Source organism: Impatiens glandulifera, chromosome 2, assembly GCF_907164915.1.
Source record: "Impatiens glandulifera chromosome 2, dImpGla2.1, whole genome shotgun sequence".
Taxonomy (NCBI): Eukaryota; Viridiplantae; Streptophyta; class Magnoliopsida; order Ericales; family Balsaminaceae; genus Impatiens; species Impatiens glandulifera.
In genome coordinates this window covers 10,515,265-10,535,526 of record NC_061863.1, presented here as the reverse complement: position 1 = coordinate 10,535,526, position 20,262 = coordinate 10,515,265, and the positions used below count along the sequence as shown (strand labels likewise).

The 20,262-nt window shown below is 26.5% G+C and overlaps 1 protein-coding gene across 1 annotated transcript; it reads left to right on the top strand.

Annotated features, from left to right (window-relative positions):
• The first annotated feature begins 2,733 nt into the window (after positions 1–2,733).
• On the top strand, positions 2,734–19,868 carry LOC124924316 (sister chromatid cohesion protein PDS5 homolog D). Its single transcript, XM_047464373.1, has 5 exons — positions 2,734–2,791; positions 19,075–19,148; positions 19,245–19,324; positions 19,538–19,589; positions 19,664–19,868. Exons 1-5 carry the CDS (start codon positions 2,734–2,736, stop codon positions 19,778–19,780), a joined length of 381 nt encoding a protein of 126 aa, XP_047320329.1. The 3' UTR covers positions 19,781–19,868.
• The last annotated feature ends 394 nt before the right edge of the window (positions 19,869–20,262 follow it).

Below are 20,262 nucleotides of genomic sequence, written 5' to 3'. Positions count from 1 at the left end.
AATGGCAATTGAGGATAGGGTGTTGGTGGTGATTGAGGTTTGGGTAATATTGACGATTGAGAATTGGGTGATGGTGGCAATTTAGGATAGGGTAATAATGGCTATCGAGGATTGGGTGTTGGTGGCGATTGAGGATTAGGTAATAATGGAGATTGAGGAATGAGTGATGGTGGTGAAGGGCTTCATGGTGAAAAGAATGGAAGGCAAGCTTGCCCAACCTTAAGTGAAGCTGAAACCACTATGAAGGCTATTATTTCAACTATCAAAGTCTTTGAATTCATTGCTAAACAACTGTGTGTATAAATATTTTGAGTTTGATGAGATTATCGGACTATATGTGTCCTTTTTTTATAGTAGAGGAAGATTAAGAAGTCTTCTAAAGAAAGTACCAACTTTTATAAATAAATATTATTATTTAATTGTTCAAGATTATGAAAAATTCCCCAAAAAAAAAGATTATGAAAATTTCAATAAAAATTTATATTTAAACCATATTCAAGTTACTTCAATTTTTAACATATTCTTTTTACTTTAAATCTCTAAATACCATTTTTCTAAAAAGTAATTCATATTTTTTTACAATTCACAAAAGAAAAAAAAAAGAAAAATCAATCAATTTAGTGTGCAAATATATATACGAGACTTTATTAGCTATTCTAATTTAAGTTTAATTCTCTTTTCTCTTTTGGAGGAAGTTTGAGTGAAATAAAAAAAAATCATTCTTTTTTACTCACTGGTAGTTTTTTTTTAACAATTGAAGGGTTTTATGTTTTTCAATTTATAACTCATAATTGAGTTTGTATTGTTTTTGATTGATGAGGCATTTATTTAGTTGGATCCAATTTTATCCCGAATTTTTGTGATGTGAATAATACTCTTAATCCTTGGTGGGTCGTTTTTTACTTATATCCTCCGATTGTGTTGATGATGTTTTCTTGAGCATGTGTTCGTCTTATTTTTAACGATAAATAAGACGAAATTATCCGAGTTTGAATTGATTTTCATGTTTTCAATAATGAGTTGTTTAATTTTATATTTAAAATATAGGTTATCTTACCTGTATTTTCTCATGATTTGTACGTGTTTCTTAACCCTATACATAAATTATTAATTATCATTTGATTAGACCTTTCACTGGGCTGTTTACGGAATCAACTTAACTATAAAAATATTCGAATGTCGTTTCATTAGTTAATCTGATTTTCTTTATTTTAACCTTCATTATTTTAAGAACTCAAATGAGTTTTATATTGAATTTGTATTATTTACTAATTAATATTTTATAAGTAACTCTTAATAGATTTAATGTGAACTAATTACTTATAAAAAATTAATATAGTCAAAATTTAATATTTACTTAAAATTTGATAAACTCATAAAATTAAGATTTTATTACTTAAAAAAATCACAATTTGATACTATTATATATAAAATAAATTAATTTAAATAATAATAAATTTACACTAAAAAAAGACAAACATTAATTCATTTATCACCATAAATAATAATTGTTGTTTAATTTGTAATTTAAATTTAATGTATTTAAGTAAAATCAAAAAAAATTATAAATTTATAAAACCGTTGTCCAGATGCCAATCAGAGTTTTCAAGCCGCTTCATTATAACCTATAAAATGTACATATTTACAACTATTTGGTACCCACATTTACTTGGGTCCGTGATTGATTAGTCCCTTGGGTATCCATATTTTGATTATTCGCATAATTTTCCCGGATATAGTTTTGATGGTCCTATATGCGCTCGGTTTAGTGTGTTTTTGTCTACTTAGTGTTACCTTGTGATGTTGAGGTGAGGTTTGATTGGTGTGATATGGACTCATATCATAGGGTTGAATAGTTTTCCACTTAGTTAGAGACCATTTAGCTATATTGGGTGGACCGACATAGGTTAGATCCTTAGCCAATTTAGAATCATGAGATGATTCGGTATAGGTTGAAGAGCTCTTGATAAAACTTATGAAAGGAAGCTTGTCTTTAGTGAGATTCAATCCTCTGGGAATTTGTGTTGAATGAGTGTGTTAATATAATAACCGAGATCAAATTTACACTTATAGGGTCTCTTATAACTTGATAACTTCCTAACTGCTTCACTAGATTTTTCCCATGCTTCCATCAGATACTTGGTTCGCTCATCCTCTTCTTCGGTCCACTCTTGAACTGACTCCTCGAGTTGTTCTCTATCGGAGGATAGTTCAGGTGTTGCTTCGATTTCGATGATCTCATCGGATTGAGCATTATCGGTTTCAGGGTTGGGTCGGACTGGTGCTACGGGGTCGGTTCTAAAGTTAAGCCGGGTTGGTACTAAGGTTGATAGGTGTTTGTACTCTACTACCATGTCATTTAATGCAGTAATTAAGTCTTCTCTGGTGAATTCATCACAGGAAAAATCAAATACCTGTTCTTCTTCGTTTGCCATGAGACATGAGATTTCATCATCGCTGTCACTGTGAGCCCATAAACTTCCTCCATCATCGGCTATCAGTGCTTTCTGCATCTCCTTTCTTTCACTTCCTTCACCGGTTTATGGATAGTTGTATCTTTGGTTTTGATCATCCGGTTTCCGGTTGTCCCTTCGTGGCTTTCTGCATTCCCACATGTAATGTCCCAAACCATCACAGTTATAACACATAACGTTAGATTTATCATCGTAGTTGTAGTTATAGTTGTTTGTCGGTTGGATTTTCTTCATAAATTTGTTGAACTTCTTTGCAAGCATGGCCATTGCATCTTCGGAGAATTGTTCTGCTGATTTGATCGGTGCGGCAATTGCTGGTACTATTGATGTAACTAGTGCCTTAGTAGCGGTTGATGAGGATGCTTCATTTTCAATTCTGGACTTTATTTCAAACTCATATGCCCTTAGGTCTTTGAATACATCATGTAGCTTCATCTTGTCTAGGTAGTTTGATTCCCTCATGCACTAGGAAGGGATCTCAAAGCTTTGATGATTGTTTCCTTGTTGTCATACTTCTTTCCGAGAACCAACAGCTCGCTTACCACACTTTCGAAACGATCACTAAATTCCTTCATGGTTTCTCCTGGCCTCATTTTGATGTTTTCAAATTTCTGAGTAGCCACAATTATCTTGTTCTCCTTGGTTCTTTCATTTCCTTCATGAAGTTGAATCACCGATTCCCATGCCTCCTTTGCGGTTTTGCAATCCCTGACTTTAGTAAAGGTGTTTCTGTCCAGAGCCTTGAAGATGTGATTTCTGTAGTGGTTATTCAGATTGTTTCTCCTTTTATCTTCGGCTGTCCAATCTTTTCTATCTTTCTCAATCTTGATCGGTCCTTCAGATAGAATGAATGTCATCTCATCATCCATAGTAATCAGGTGCAAGTGCATGCATATTTTCCAGTTAGCAAAATCGTCTCCTTCTAGCATTGGAGGTTTTTTGCCGAAAGTCATGCTTGCTCGATTAGTGTTGCTTGAGTATTAAAATTGACTGCTCTGATACCAATTGTTAGGATCTAGATCGAGGATGACGGACCGGGGTCCAGCCGGATAGAACTTTCTGATAACACTCAACGGTTGGCGCTAATTCGGTTAAAAATTAGCACTAGTTTCAATACTACACAAATTGTCACAAACCCTTGAACCGAGTTCAAGTGCGGAAGTGGATTGTTTCAGGTTGAAGCAACACACACACAGGATGAATAGAGATGCGGTTTGGAGAATGTCGGTTGAGGATTAATGGGGCGGTTGAAATAGTATGGGTCGGTTAGAATATGGAACTAGTTAAAGTATGAAGAATCGGCTAAATAGTAGAACCTACGTCACTCCTTCTTCTCAAACCACGAGAAGGATATTCACTAAGGAATACACAAACACAATACACGATTAAGTCTTATTGACTGCTCGATAATCACTCTTACAATTCTCACAGAAATTGTAACACAAGCACACTCAAGCCTTGAATCTTAGAGATAAACACTTTGTAAATTGTTCTTGATCTTTCTTAGCACTTGTTTTTCACAGACTTGTTTCTCACACTAGTTGTCACTTGTTAGCTTGCTTATGATTTCTTGTGTTTTCAGCACTTTTTTTTTCAGCTTCCTCAGCTTCCCTTTTTATAGGTGAAAATGTGCTAACGGTCACATTTCTTCAACGGATAGATTCAGAGGTTCAGTATACCATTAAATGCGGTTTAGGCTTCCAAGGCATGGAGTAGACGGGCTGACATAGTCTTTGCTTGATTATGGCAACTGTCGGTTGGACAGTTTCTACACCTGGGACATTGCTCTTTTGACTTGTACCAAAATAGTAACTGTTTCTTCAGGCAATCTTCTGCAGTCTGCATCATATCATCAGACTTGTATGAATATGGCAATATCACAGTCTAATCCTTTGATGTCATCTTCTACATATACCAGCTTTGTCTTTTCTAGCCGGTTGAAGATCTTTGCCGTTCAGGTTGTTCAATCCGGATAACTTTAGTTTGTTCATCTGTTTCTTCTAGCCGGTTTGATTACTTGACAGGTTGAGGTTTCTGACCGTTCCTGCACAATAGGTTTGTTTTGTTAAATTCTTATTAACCAATCAATTTTATCTAACAAGTATGTTTATTTATGTTCTAAATGATGTTGAGATTTATATATTTACTAACCATTTTTTTTGCATGTGTAGAATATTTGTACTCAACTCCATCAAACTCATAATTCCTTAGAACCAAAAGAAAAAAAAGACCAAAACGAATTTGTGAATGGAGGCTGTTGGGCCTAGCACAAGTGTGTGGGTTCGAAATCGGCTACATGGGTCAAAAATAGGTGTTTCAAGAAGGTCATTCTAACACTCATCTCTATTTGGAGCTAAAAAGTCTCAAGCAAACAGTAAGTGCATTGGAGTTGAAAATTCAGAAAAAGACGTAAATTTTTATTAAATATGATAGAGTTATTAATTGAAAACATTTTAAGATGTTATGCAAATTTTAGATATATGACATAATTATTATAGGTAATATCATGTTTATAATTTAGTAGGATTATTCTTGAATTCTATTGATGAATTGTTATTTAAAATTTGATATAGTTGATCAATACATGAATTTAGAATTGGTTTTGGTTTAAAAAATATTAACCAATTTTCTTTTTATGATTATCAAATGTTGTTGGAGAATGCACATGGTGGGTGGTATAGGGCTTGGGCAGTCAATGATGTAAAAAAATTACATTAAATAATGTGTTTCATAAAATAAAATAGATGGTTGATAATTATTATAGATTATTTTTCTAAATGTGCACCGGTGTTGCTGAAATACAGAAGTACAATAATATTAATGAACTTTTTGGACAATGTTAAGGGTGATTGAAGTAATTTTGATTTTTTTAGAAAAGCTTTGAAATTTTTTAATTATAGAGTGGCTGGTTTGAATTGTAATGCAAATTGTTAAATGCATCATTTTTAATATTCATTATATTCGGTATTGCGAAGATTGTTACAATACGTAATTTTATATGATAATACAATTTTTGATGAATATATTTTTATTATTTAATAAATTTATAGTATTGCAATTATAGTTACAAATATTAGTGTAAAACAATGGTTATTAATATAAATATGAATATAAATATTGTTGCAATATTTTATAAACCATGGTTAGATAGAGTTATACAGAATAAAGGATCTTTGCAGCATATTGGAGCTTACTCAAATCTTATTGGAACCACTATTGTACACGATGTTACAAATTTTCAATAAGCCTATTTGCAATGTTTTTCTTATTGTTGCAATTCTGTTGCGAATATGATAAATAATGCAAAAAATAATTGCTAAAGTCCGTTTTTAAAGGAAAAAATATTACGGAATCTCTATTGCAAATAGTTTTTTTTTTTTTTTTAGTTCTAAGCTTGTTTATGAAATTATGTTTTATATCCATTTTAAAAGATAATTACTTGTATGTAATCCTACCTTACCTTGTGTAATCCCAACCCAAAAATTATGTTCTTTTTTTATTGAGTTTATTTCATTCAATTGTTTAAACAATGATTATTTATTACAAAAGTGAACAAATTGATTAAAGAAATGACATGAAATTAATGCATAATATAATTAGGATAAATCCTGGAATTTAAATATAATTTTGAGTGAGAAAGTTCTTGATGATGAACTTATGGAGATGTCTTTGCAGCTTCATAGTTAGGAATAATGGTCATGATGTTGATCTTCAAACTTGACCTTCAAGTGAGATATGTATTGAGAAAATGATGAAATATTTGGTTAGGTCTCAGCGAAATAGATGACGACTATTAAGAATGATTTAACAATATTACAATTATGGTAATTTGTTAAATTGTAAATTTTATGTGTAGTCCATTATAAGTGATATTATAGTTGATGGTTTAAGCGAAATAAGGGTATTGTGGTTTTACCTTTGTTGAAAGAGTTTTCACGCTAAAGTCTGACGGGATTGTACATAGAGATGAGCATAATTGACTTAAGCGAATGTGTTATTAAAAAAGTGTCAATAGATGTCAATGTTACTCAAATGCTAGCAATTCCTGGATTAAGGAGCTATGGAGACTTTGCTTATTGAATAAACAAAACAAGGAAAATAAGAGGGAGATAACTTGTAAATCAAGGTGGAGTGTTGAGAATTGATTTATAATATTACAATTATGATATGTTCATGATGATTAATCTTGGTATAAGGAAATAATATATTCAACAACAACAAAAAAAACTATATCTTTTGATGTATAATTTTGATATTATTAAATAAGATTAACAAAAAAATATTATATATTTTGTTATGTAAATAAAATTAGGAAAATAAGGTGAAATAGAGATTTGGACAATATATTAATATCAACGTAGTTGGGCTTATTTAAAGGTGCAGCTGACACTTTAGAAAGACAAGTCTTTTCCTTTAAAGTATGACTTCTTTATAAGTTGTGTGTGAGTTTTAATTATAAAATAATAATTGTAATACTCCTATAAAATTCTTGATAGTAAAAGAAAAAAGTCTCTTGTGGTTCGAAAATGAATATAGGTCTGTTTTGATCGAATCACTATAAATCTTGTTTTATTTTGTTTCCGCAACTTTTTGATAATGTTGTTCTTCCAGGAAGGGATATTTCATCTTTTGGTATGTCAACAACGACTTTCATATAAATTTGAACCATCATTCTCTCAAATATTCATATACTACCATATATTCTTTTAGATGGATTATTAACATCCACTCTTGATTCAAATTACCATTCTCTCTCCCAAATATATCACTTATCATTGTTATTTTAATTTTTATAATACTCAATCTGAAGTTTGAATTAGCTTATATTAAAATATAGTTTTAAATATAAAATGTGAATACTTTAACTATTAGATTATTTGTGATTGTTAAAAAAATATATTTAAATATGAATATTAAAATAAGTAAATAATAAGATTTATATTTGAAAAAACATTTTAAAAAAATATCTTTCTAAAATATAAAAAAAAATGTAAAATAAAAAATGATTTGGCTGAAAAAGAAAGATCATTGATAAAAAATTGATAAATCAAAATTTGTGAACTTACAATATATGAATTGTGAGAGGGGAGAAAATAAATTCTTAATTTATTATTAGTTTAATATTTATGTTTATTAATAATATAGAAATATATAATAATTATATATATTTAAATAATTTAGTTGATGATTTAAACGGCATAGAGGGTATGTGGTTTTACCTTTATCGAAGGGTTTTCAAGATAAATTTCAATGTGAGATTGTACAAATAAGGTGTTTATAGATGACAATGTTGCGCAAATATGCTAACCACTCTTGAACTTAAAAGTTATGGAGACTTTTCTTATTGACAAAACAAAATAAGGAAGACAAAGAGAAATAAATTGTAAATCAGAGTGGAGTGTTGAGAATTAATTTACAATATTACAATTACGATATATTCATGGTGTATAATCTTGGTAAAAAATATTGTATATTAAAAAAAAACTATATCTTTTATTGTATAGCTTTTAATTTGTAATGTAAATACAATTAGGCAAATATGATGAGAATACAATATTTGGAAGTTTTTTTTAGAGGTTTGGACAAAATATTGACATAGTTGAACTTATTTTAATGTGCAACTGAGCATTTTAGAAAGTCTAAGTCTTTTTCTTGAAAGCATTGTTTTCTTGTGAGTTGTGTATGAGTTTTAATTATGAGATAATTGTTATAGTACTCTTATAACATTCTTTATAGTAAAAAAAAAAAGAAGTCTTTTGTGCTTCGAAAGAAGTCTCTTGTGTGCTTCGAAAGTGGATGTAGGACTGTTTTGGTCGAACCATTATAAATTTTGTGTTTGCTTTCTTTAGTTGTTTTCTTTCGTTTCCTCAACTATTTGATGATGATGTTCTTCTAGGAAATGATACTTCATCCCTTGGTATCCTGAAAACAGGATGTACGGAGCAAGGGGTTGAGGTGGGATTAAGCCCACCTCTTACTCATTCATAAATTTTTTTTATTATATATATATAATTCAAAAGAATGTGCATTATGTTGAATTATGTTGAGAAAGGAATTTGAAGTTTTTTAGCATTATTTGAGAGAGAAAAAAAAGAAGAGGTTAGATATATTTATTTTAATTGTGTTTGATTTAAATGATTATTTGAATTTAATTATGTTTTAGAATTTGACACATATAATTTTTAATATTTTTATAATTTATGGATACTTTTTATCTTTCAAATTTATTTATTTTTTTTATATTCAAATCATAAATTATAATAATTAATTATTTATTTTAATAATTAATATTAAAGAAGTATATTCCAATTTATCAAAATTAATAATATTTTTATTATTTACATAATATCTACTATGACCTTTTTCTAAATTATATGTTAGGATTATTTTTAATTACATATTATTTATTTTTTTTTATTTTTTTTCCAAATATTATTTTATATTTTTCTATAAATTCTTTCAATAAAAATTAATTAGTGTGGGAGAGTATTTATTATTATTTACCTGTTACAAATTGAATTTAAATTATTTAATTATATAAAAACTTAATTAAAATTTTGCTTTATTAAATTTATATATATTTTATAATATATATTTTATAATATTCCTTTATATATAAGAATGACTCTCTTTAGGCGGAGTGAATCTAGGCTATAATAAAAAATAATATATTTTTTATAGTGGTAAAGGAACGTGACTCATTCATTTTTTTTCATTTTTTTTATTATTTTTTTTATAAATTAAAAAAAAAAGACTAAACTCATATTTATACTTATACCTCAATAAATCTATAATTTTCTCATTATATTATTTAATGCTATCAAAAAAATTTTTTTAACTCATTTTAATTTTTTTCAATCCCACTCTAACGGTAATTCCTAGGTACGTCCCTGCCCGACAATGACTACTACTTAAATCGAACCATCATTCCCTCAAATATGCACCCACATGCACATATAACTCATTCATTACTCAAATTTGCAACCACATATTCTACCATTTCTTCTCCTTCAAAGATGAATCATTAAGACCCACTCTTATTCAAATTATCATTCTCTCCTGCATATACAACCCATCATCATTGTCATTTTAATATTTATAATACTCACTATGAATTCGAATTAATTGATATTCGAATTATAATCTCAAGTATAAAATGTGAACACTTTAACTATTAAACTATTTGTGATTGTTACCAAAAATATATTTCATAAATATGAATAAAAAATAAATAAATAATTAGAATTAAATTTGAAAAAAAAAATTGCAAAAAAGTTTTCTTTCTACCATCTTAAAAAACAATTATAAAACGAAAAAAAAAAATATTTATCTAAAAAAAGATAAATATTGATAAAAAAAATGAAAAATCAAAATTTGTGAACTTACAATAAATGAATTGTGAGATGGGAGAAAATAAAATTGTAATTTATTATTAATTTAATAATTTTATGTATTAATAATATAGAAATATATTATAATTATTAATATTTAGATAATTTAGTTGATAATTTAAGCGGCATAAATGTCTTGTGGTTTACCTTTGTCGAAGGGGTTTTCAAGCTATAGTCCAATGTGGGATTAAACATCGAGATGAGCATGGCCGACCAAAGAGAAGGTGTTAATAAATGGCAATGTTGTTGATATGTTAATAGTTTATAGATTTAGGAGCTAGAGACTTTTCTTATTGATAAAACAAAACATCAAAGACAAGAGGGCTTAGAGGGGGATAACATATATATTACGGTGGAGTGTGGATAAATTATTTATAATATTACAATTATGGTATGTTCATGATGCATAATCTTGGTAAAAGAAAAGAGTATATTCAACAAAAAGAAACTATATCTTTTGATGTATAATTTTTATATTATGAAATAAGATAAACAAAAAAAGAAAATTAGATATTTTGTTATGTAAATAAAATTAGAAAAATATGGTTAGAATCAAATATTTGAAGATCTTTTGAGAGTTTTGAACAAGATATTGATATTGACCTAGTTGAGCTTATTTAAAGGTACAACTGAACACTTTAGAAAGTCAAGTTTTTATCTTCAGAGCATTGCTTCCTTGTGAGTTGTGTATGAGTTTTAATTATGAGATAATTATTTTAATACTCCTTCACCTTTCTTTATATTAAAAAAGAAGTCTATTTTGCTTCGAAAGTTGATGTAGGCTTGTTTTGGTCGAATTACTTTAAATCTTGTATTTGCGTTCTTTAGTTGTTTTCTTTCGTTTCGTCAACTATTTGATGATGTTGTTCTTCCAGGAAGGGATACTTCATTTCTTGGTATACCAACAACTACTACCGCCTAAATCGAACCATCATTCCCTAAAATATGCACCCACATGCACATATAACTCATTCATTACTCAAATTTGAAACCAATTAACAACAATATCTTCTCCTTCAAAAGATTAATTATTAACTCACACTCTTGATTCAAATTACCATTCTCTCCCCCACATATACCACCCATCATCATTGCAATTTCAATCTTTATATTACTCACTCTAAAATTAGAATTAGCTGATATTCGAACTCTATTATTAAGTATAAAATGTGAACACTTTAAACTATTAAACTATTTGTGATGATTAACAAAAATATATTTTATAATTATAAATAATAAAATAAGTAAATAATTAGAATTATATTTTAAAAATATTTGAAAAAAATAATCTTTTTACAATTTAAAAAAATAATTGTTAAAAGAAAAAAAAAAGAAAAAAAGATTTATCTACTAAAACATAAATATTCATCAATAAATGAAAAATCAGAATTTATGAACTTACAATGAATTGTGAGATAAGAGAAAATAAATTTTTATTTTATAATTAGTTTAATAATTATGTGTATTAATAATATAGAAATATATAATAATTATAAATATTTATATAATTTAGTTGATGGTTTAAGCGGCATAAGAGTCACATGGGTTTACCTTTGTTGAAAGGGTTTTCAAGCTAAAATTGGATGTGGGATTTACATTGAGATGAGCATAGTCGACCAAAGAGAATATGTTATCAAGAAGATGTTAATAGATGTCAATGTTGCCAATATGCTATCAATTCCTAGATTTATGAGCTATGGACACTTTTCTTATTGGCAAAACAAAACATGTAAGATAATATGAAGATAACTTGTAAATTAAGGTGGAGGGTTAAGAATTGATTTACAATTGTAAGTGGTATGTTAATGGTGCATACTCTTAATAAAAGAAAATAATATACATTCAACAAAAAGAAACTATATCTTTTGGTACATAATTTTAATAATATAATAAAATTTAAAAAAAAGGAAATTAGATATTTTGTTATGTAAATACAATTAGGACAATATGATCATAATATAATATTTGAAAGTTTTTGAAGAATTTAGACAAGATATTAATATTGATCTAATTGAGCTTATTTAATTGTGCAATTATGCACTAAGAAAGTCAAGTCTTTGTTTTTAGAATATTTTTTCCTTGTGAGTTATGTGTGAGTTTTAATTATGAAAGAATTATTATAATACTCTTATAACATTATTGATAGTATAAAAAAGAATTCTCGTGTGTTTTAAAAGTGAATGTGTTTTAAAAGTGGATGTAAACCCGTTTTGACCAAATTATTATAAATTTTGTGTTTACGTTCTTTATTTGTTTTCTTTTGTTTCCTCAACTGTCTGATGAGATTTTTCTTCCAGGAAAGGATACTTCACCTTTTGGTATCACAACAACAACTTACACTTTGATTCCCTTAAATTTACACCACACCACGTGCATATATAACTCATTCATTACTTAAATTTGCAATTGACATATATTACCATATCTAATATATTCTCCTTCAAAGATAAATTATTAACACTCACTCTTTATTCAAATTACCATTCTCTCCTTATATATACCTATATATATATATATATATATATATAGGTATATATATATATATATATATACCACCAATCATCATTTTATTCTTTATATTCACTTTTAAATTCAAATTAAAGAATTCTAGTATCAAGTATCAGTATCAAATGTGACCATTTGTGATGGTTACTAAATATATATATATATATATATATATATATATATATATATATATATATATATATATATATATATATATATATATATATATATTTACGAATATGAATAAAAAATAAATAAATAATTAGAATTTTATTTTAAAAAAGATCTGAAAAAAATATTTTTCTAAAATTTGCAAAAACAATTATTAAAAGAAAAACATTTATCTAAAAAAAAGATTTATTGATAGAAATGATAAAATAAAATGAGTGAACTTACCATAAAAAATAAATTCTTAATTTTTTTTTATTAATATAGAAATATATAATAATTATAATATTTAGATAATTTTATTATAAAAACATGTAGATACAATTAAATATTTAAAATTGAAATGAATATATATATATATATATATATATATATATATTATAAAAGTTTTGGTTATCCTTATTAATATATTTAAGATTTATATAATGAAATATATCATTTGATTTTCTTTAGTTTTTATAAACATTTTACTTTATATTTTCACCATATGGTCATATTTTATATTTTTTTTCCAAGATTTTATTTTCTTATTATAGTATTTTATTTTAAAAATAAATATAATATAAAATTTTAATATGGAACAGTGCAAAAGAGGTGCCCCATCTTACTTTTTATAAAATTTAAGGATTATTAACGTTGTTTTAAGTCTCTTTAAATCTCCTCTTATACGTTTTTCATTATTTATTACTTTGTTTATATATTGAACTTTTTTAATATAAATTTATATTATTTTTCATTCAATATTAAATTTAATAATAATTTTTTGAAATATTAATTTAATTATATACTTCAAATAAAAATATTATTTAATAAAAATAACATACTATTTTATGATAAAAATAAATATATATATAATAACATAGTAAATGAATAAAATTAATATTTAGTAATTTAAATTTTATCAAAATATTGTGTTTTTATAGTTATAAATATTCTCTTATATATCTTTCAAGGATAAGTAGTTAAACTATTTCCATCGATTTTACTTAAATAAATTAAATTTATATTACAAATTAAAAATATTTAATATTTATTGTATGACTTTTCTAGTTTCATTTATTTATTTATTTTTTATTATTATTATTTAAATTATAATTTTTTTTAAATTAACTTATACATTTCAATATATATAAATTATATATATATATATATATATATATATATATATATATATATATATATATATCATACTCTCTCAATTAACCATTTTTTTCTTTACCATATAAAAATATAAAACAATTATTCACGTCCTAAATTATCTTTTCTAATAATTATTTTATATATATATATATATTTATATTATTTTTTTTTTGTTTTTTCTCAAGCTCTCTTAATTAATTTATTTTATCATATAATTTATCTTATCTTTTTTCTCTCACTAATCATATAAAATATATATTTATCTTATTAATAATTATATATATAATAACAATATAATATATATATATATAATTTTTTATAAATTATAAATAATAATAACTAATTTTTTTCTACTGATATATATATATATATATATATAAAAAAAATATAATATATATATATATATATATATATATATATTCTCATTAATCATATAAAAAAAATATAATATATATATATATATAACAATTTAAAATATATATATATATATATTTATATATATAATTTTCTCTATAAATATAAATAATTTTTAGTTTAATATAAAAATTAACAATAATATTAAATATAAAATATATTTACATCCACAAAATAATAAAATTATTTTAACAATTTCAAGTGGTCTAGCGGTTAAAGTGTTCATATTTCATTTTTAAGAACATACATCGAATCCCAAAAACATACAAATTTTCAAGAATGCATTTTTTACTATAATATATGGTGACGTAACTTTTAAACAAAGGATACGAGACACCTAAAAGTGTGAGGTCACAAGATGAAGGTCGAGTGGTGAGTGGTTTCTCGATCGAAGGGATAAAGAGGCATATGAAAAAGTGTGAGTCACAAGATGAGATTCAATTCGGGGGTTGGTTTGACATTGGATAAGAGGTCTGTGATCAATGTTGGGATTGGTTGTTGATTTGTTGAAGTGAGAGTAAAAGAGAGGTCGATTAAGATTGGTGAGTGATTTGTCGAGGGATAAAGAGACATATGAAAAAGTGTGAATCATAAGATTAGAGTTAGTGAGTGGTTTTTCGAGGGGATAAAGAGACATGAAAAAGTGTGAGTCACAAGATGATGGTCATTTTTGGGGTTAGTGGTTGGGTTTTGACGATGGATAAGAGGTGTGTGATCAATTGAGATTTGTTGTTGATTTGTTAAAGTAAAGAGTAAAAGAGAGGTCGACTAAAATTTGTGAGTGGTTTATCGACGGATAAAGATGCATATAAATAAATTGAGTCATAAGATTAGAGTCAATGGTTAGTTTGCCGAAAAGATAAAGAGGCATATGAAAAAGTGTGAATCACAAGATGAGGGTTAAATAGGTGGTTAGTGGTTGAGTTTGACGAGAGATAAGATATGTGTCATCAATTGAGATCGACTAAGATTGGTAGGTGAGTTGCCGTGGGAATAAAAGAGGCATATAAAAAAGTTTGAGTTACAAGATGAGGGTTAATTTAAGAGTTAAGTTATTGTCGATGAAATAAAATATATGTTAACATTAAGTTTAGATTAAACTTAATTTTTACGAATTAAAAACAATTTTAAATTATTTAAATTTGAATAATATTAATTTTATCCAAAATATTTATAGATAAATAATATTTATCATATATTTTTATACGCACGAAATTCATTAGTGTGGAATCTGACTTTCTAGAGTTTATAAATATTAATAATTTTAAGTACATATTCAATTTTCACACTATTGCTAATGAAATCTCGTGTACTTATTTTGACGAACTAACTTGATAAAAAATATATATATATATATATTTTAATATATGTTATAAATTAAACAACTTGAATATGGTTTAAAGATAAAGTTTTATTAGAATTTTCATAATCTTGAATAAATAAATAATAATAATTGGTAATTTCTTTAAGAAGGTTTTCTTTATCTTTCTCTACTATAAAAGGACACATATAGTCCGATAATCTCATCAAACTCAAAATATTTATAGATACGGTTGTTTAGCAATGAATTCAAAGACTTTGATAGTTGTAATAATAGCCTTCTTAATGGTTTCACCTTCACCTTCACTCAACTCGGGTCAAGTTTTTTTGTACCAAGCACCCCCTCAACCGCCACCAATTCCCAATCCCTTAACGCCATATTTACCTGCCATTACATCACCTATTTGTTTGCACGCAATTTTCATGTTACCTAGTTATCGTAAGGACATCATAAACGGAATATTCCAGAGTAAACCAGTCACTGAGGATTTTATTATGGCCATCGATTATTTTAATAGTGCATGCTATAGATACCACAACCGTAGAGTACCTGATATATTCCAACAACTTCCCATTTTTCTCCGCAGCATCTCGTATAACCGCTCTTTGACTTTTGAAGCATCAATTCATTAATTCAATTTGGGAGGTTGTTTCATGTTCTAGTTTGGTATCAATTGGAGGAAGATGTGAAGCATTGCATTGTTTCTTCCTTCCATTATATTCATACAAATAAAACAAGCTAATAAAATATTTTACTTTTTAAAGTTTCAATTGATATATATATATATATTATTTGTTTTAAAAATTATTAAAGCATAAATAGTTAAGATTAAAAAAAAGTTGATAGCATATCATATATAAACGATTAATTCGATGCTACAAGTTGTACTATTCACTAATGCAGTGTCACATGTACAAAGAGAAAATAATCATCAAATGAGAAGGGTATAATTATTCATTTTTGTATATATGTGTCATTTTATAAGTGAGATCTTGTATGAATAGCATCGAAATAACCTATATAGACCATATAATTCGAGACAATAAAAAATGAAATAAATAAATGTCAAACAAATTGAAATAATATTCACAATATTGTCATGTAGGGTGGGTATGAATCAAAATAATCTAAGGAAAAATAAAAATAAAACAAATATTGAAAGGAGATTGCAAAATAGTTTTGAAATGACAATTTATATAAAAAGAAAATTAAAAACAAAATATATTGAAAGGAGATTGCAAAATAGTATATATAAATGTTGATTTTCCTCTTTTAACTTTTTTTTTCAATTACATGTAATTTACTACATTATTTCGAGTAATCCAAATATGCATCAAGTTATACATTCATAAGTTATACATTCGTTTATTTGTCTAGTATGTGTTCTCTTTCATATTTCACTTTTCCAAAGTTATTCCATCCATTTTTCTAGACGGTTCGATAAACCACACAATTAGTTTCAATTAGTTTCGATCTATCATTTTCATCACCTTCTGAATCGAGATAGTCTTTCTAAATGATTAAAGAATGTTAACAAACCGAGTTTCATTTGAATTTTCAGGAGTGATACACAACCATAAGGATCATTTAAGTCTCTATCACTTAAATGTTTTTAAATCACCAAAATCTTATTATTTTCCCTAACTAATTATTCTTGTCCAAAACCGAATTTACAAACCACTTAGTGTAGAATAATCAAACACCTTTCTCTTTTGTATTTCTCTTGTTTTTCCTTAGGGTAAGGCGACGACAATCCATAGTTGAAAGATTCATTAACTAGAGAAGTTGGGTTTTAATCTTCTGCCATTTGATGTTTACCATAAAAAAAACATGTAAAATCTAAATAATATTATATACAAATATTAAAAATAAACCAAGATTAAATTGATTCATTCTCCGTATTAACAAAATCATTTATGAAAATTTAACATGATTCACATGTATAATTCAGAAAACAATATTTAATCATTAAAACTACAATCAAACATATATTTTTTTGTGAACCCTATATAAATATGAATTGAATGCATAAATATTGTAAAAATAAAAGGTCATTCATGAAACAACTAATTAAAGAGAGTTAATTTTAAAATAGCATGACTTAAGTTCTAGAATTTTGTTTAGGCAATATTAATACAACGGGTTTTCATCTCTAGTTTAAGCTCAGCGTTGTTGACTTGCAATTGTCACGTTTGTACAAATTCTAGTATATTCTGCAATCTCTCTTTCTCCTTGCACTTGCATGTGATTTTGTTTATATAGATCAATTTAATCTTACTTTATTTTTAATATTTATATATATATATATATATATATATATATATATTATTTAGATTATATTGTTTTGTATGGTAGGCGTGAAATGGTAGAAGATGAAAACTCACCTTCTCCAGCTAGTGAAGTTTTCAACAACGAAGGATCCTCGTCGCCTAACCCTAAGAGAAAACAGAAGTAAATGCGAACCAATGAGATATATGATTATATATTCTAAAGCATATGATCTGTCAAACTCGGTTTTGGACAACATTAAACGGTAAGGGGAGAGAATGAAATATTATTCAAAAACCTTTATGTGTTACATATTTAAATGATCACAATGATCGCGTATAAATTCTAAAAAGTCAAATGAAACTCAGTTAGTTGATATTCCTTTAATTTTGTCAAGAGAGACTTTCTCGAATCAAATGGTGATGAAAATGGTAAACTTAAACTGGTCGTGGGGTTAATCGAATCGTCTAAAAAAATGCATTAAATAACATTTGATCCATGGAAGATTGGAGTGAAGCGAGACAAGACAAAGAAACAAATGTATAACTTGATGTATATGGGAATGATGTACGTAGTAATTGTGAATAATATAAATTTATCTACCTCTTAAACTGATTTTTTAATGTATTTTTTGATAAGTACAACCAGTAATATAGTTAGTATTTTAAAATGGTACTTATTATAATTTTGAATGTTAATTTGTTGAAAAGTTACAATTTGTTTTCTTTAGTATATATATATGCAGTCGCCTATGTTATGTGCATTGTTAATGTTTTCCCAATCACTTGAGTTGTTTAGCCAACATTATAATTGTGAGATTTTAAAAAATATATCATATTTTAGTAAATATAAATTAAATATATACAATTATAGAAATAACAATTTTAGTATTTTAAAATCTGATTAATATTGATTCTCAATTAATATATTATATTTGTTAAATTGATATTATTCTAGACTATATTATTTTTATTGTACTTTTTTAAATATATTATTTTGTTCTAATTAATATTTATTTTTATTATATATTTTTATTTCCTAGTTAAGAATTATTTTATTTACTAAATTTACATAATTTCTCACTATGATTAGTCATATTATAATTAAAGTGTAAGTGGAAATTTAATTTAAAATATTTGATATAAAAGATTTTTTCTATTTGAAAATCTTTATTCGATTAATAACTATGGAATTAACCTCTATTATTTTAAAAACAATCAAAAATTAATATCTTTAGTTTCAGAATAAAAAAAAATATTTCATTTTATACTTTTAATAAATAGAATGACACAATATCTTATATTTCGTGATCTAATAATATTTGTTTGATTTTTATATTCAGCTAAAATATACTTTATATTTAACATCATTCTTTGTCTCATCGGTGTTACAGGAAGTTTTGGCTTCATTGTCACTGTCTACAATATGAAAACTTACAAGAGGAGGAAGCGTCAAGGAAAAAAGAAGGCAAGTATTCTAGATCTTATGAATACAGATTGGTTAAATATATATTTGTATATTTCTTTTCACTATAATGGGATGAATCCTTTCAATGTAAAACAGGTTCTTGAGTCACATCAAGATGCTCATAACCAGAATCTGGTTGGTGTAAGGGTTAAAATTTGGTGGCCACAAGATGCTGAGTAAGTGAATATGACTTTTGTTCTCATTTTGAAGCTGTATTTGGATTGAGAAGGTTCTTTTAGTCTTCCTTCAATGCTTTTTTTGTTTTTGTTTTTGAATATGACTTCTCTCGATGCAAACACATATGCATATTCATAGCGATGTTTGGGCCATCTTGTATGTATCACAACTTGGACTAAAGAACTTACTATCATTGACAAATGTTATTGCAGGTATTATGAAGGTGTTATTGATTCTTTTGACTCGGTTACAAAGAACCATACGGTTTGATAACCTCTGTCCTATATGCAATTTCTCTTATTGTTCTTTTGTGACTAACACTATGGATGCTTTAAAAGGTGTTATATAATGATGGAGACATGGAGACTTTGACTCTTGGGGATGAGAAATGGGAGATTGTCAAAGATGATGATTCAGAAGAAGAACATGTTGTAAAGAAGAAGGCATGTTGTTGATCTTAAATTTTCTTTTCCTTTTTTTGCCATTTATTGTTCTCTTATTGATTATGTTTACTTGAACAGGAGGGTGCAAATGAAAGCCTAGTAATCTTATCTAAATTGTAAGCTACTTATTTTACCTTGTTCTTTTTCTGAACTGTAGTTTGTTTTGCTCATTGCTCTATTTACATGTGATTAGTATAAGGAAAAAGAAGAAGAGAACAACTCGTAAAGGGAAGAGAAGAAATGGAGATGATCTCAAAGTTTTAGGGTTAGTAGTTTACAATTTGGCCTAATAAATTTCTATTTCTTTATGAATTGGTACTGAATTATGATATATGGTGTTTGGAAGGAGGGAAGAGGCTTCTTTGTAGATGAAGGATTTGTTGCTTTTGATTCTCATCGATATGTTGAAGCATAATGTTCATTTTGATTTAAGAAGAAGAGGAACTTATTTTATTTCTAGGATCAATTTAAACTTGGGTATGTTTTGAATGATT

Excerpts from the sequence above, each read along its gene's own strand:
- LOC124924316 (XM_047464373.1), top strand. The coding sequence starts at position 2,734 with ATGGCCATTGCATCTTCGGAGAATTGTTCTGCTGATTTGATCGGTGCG. Across the intron at positions 19,325-19,537 it reads TGGTGGCCACAAGATGCTGA|GTATTATGAAGGTGTTATTG; the intron begins GTAAGTGAATAT and ends ATGTTATTGCAG. Across the intron at positions 19,590-19,663 it reads CGGTTACAAAGAACCATACG|GTGTTATATAATGATGGAGA; the intron begins GTTTGATAACCT and ends ATGCTTTAAAAG.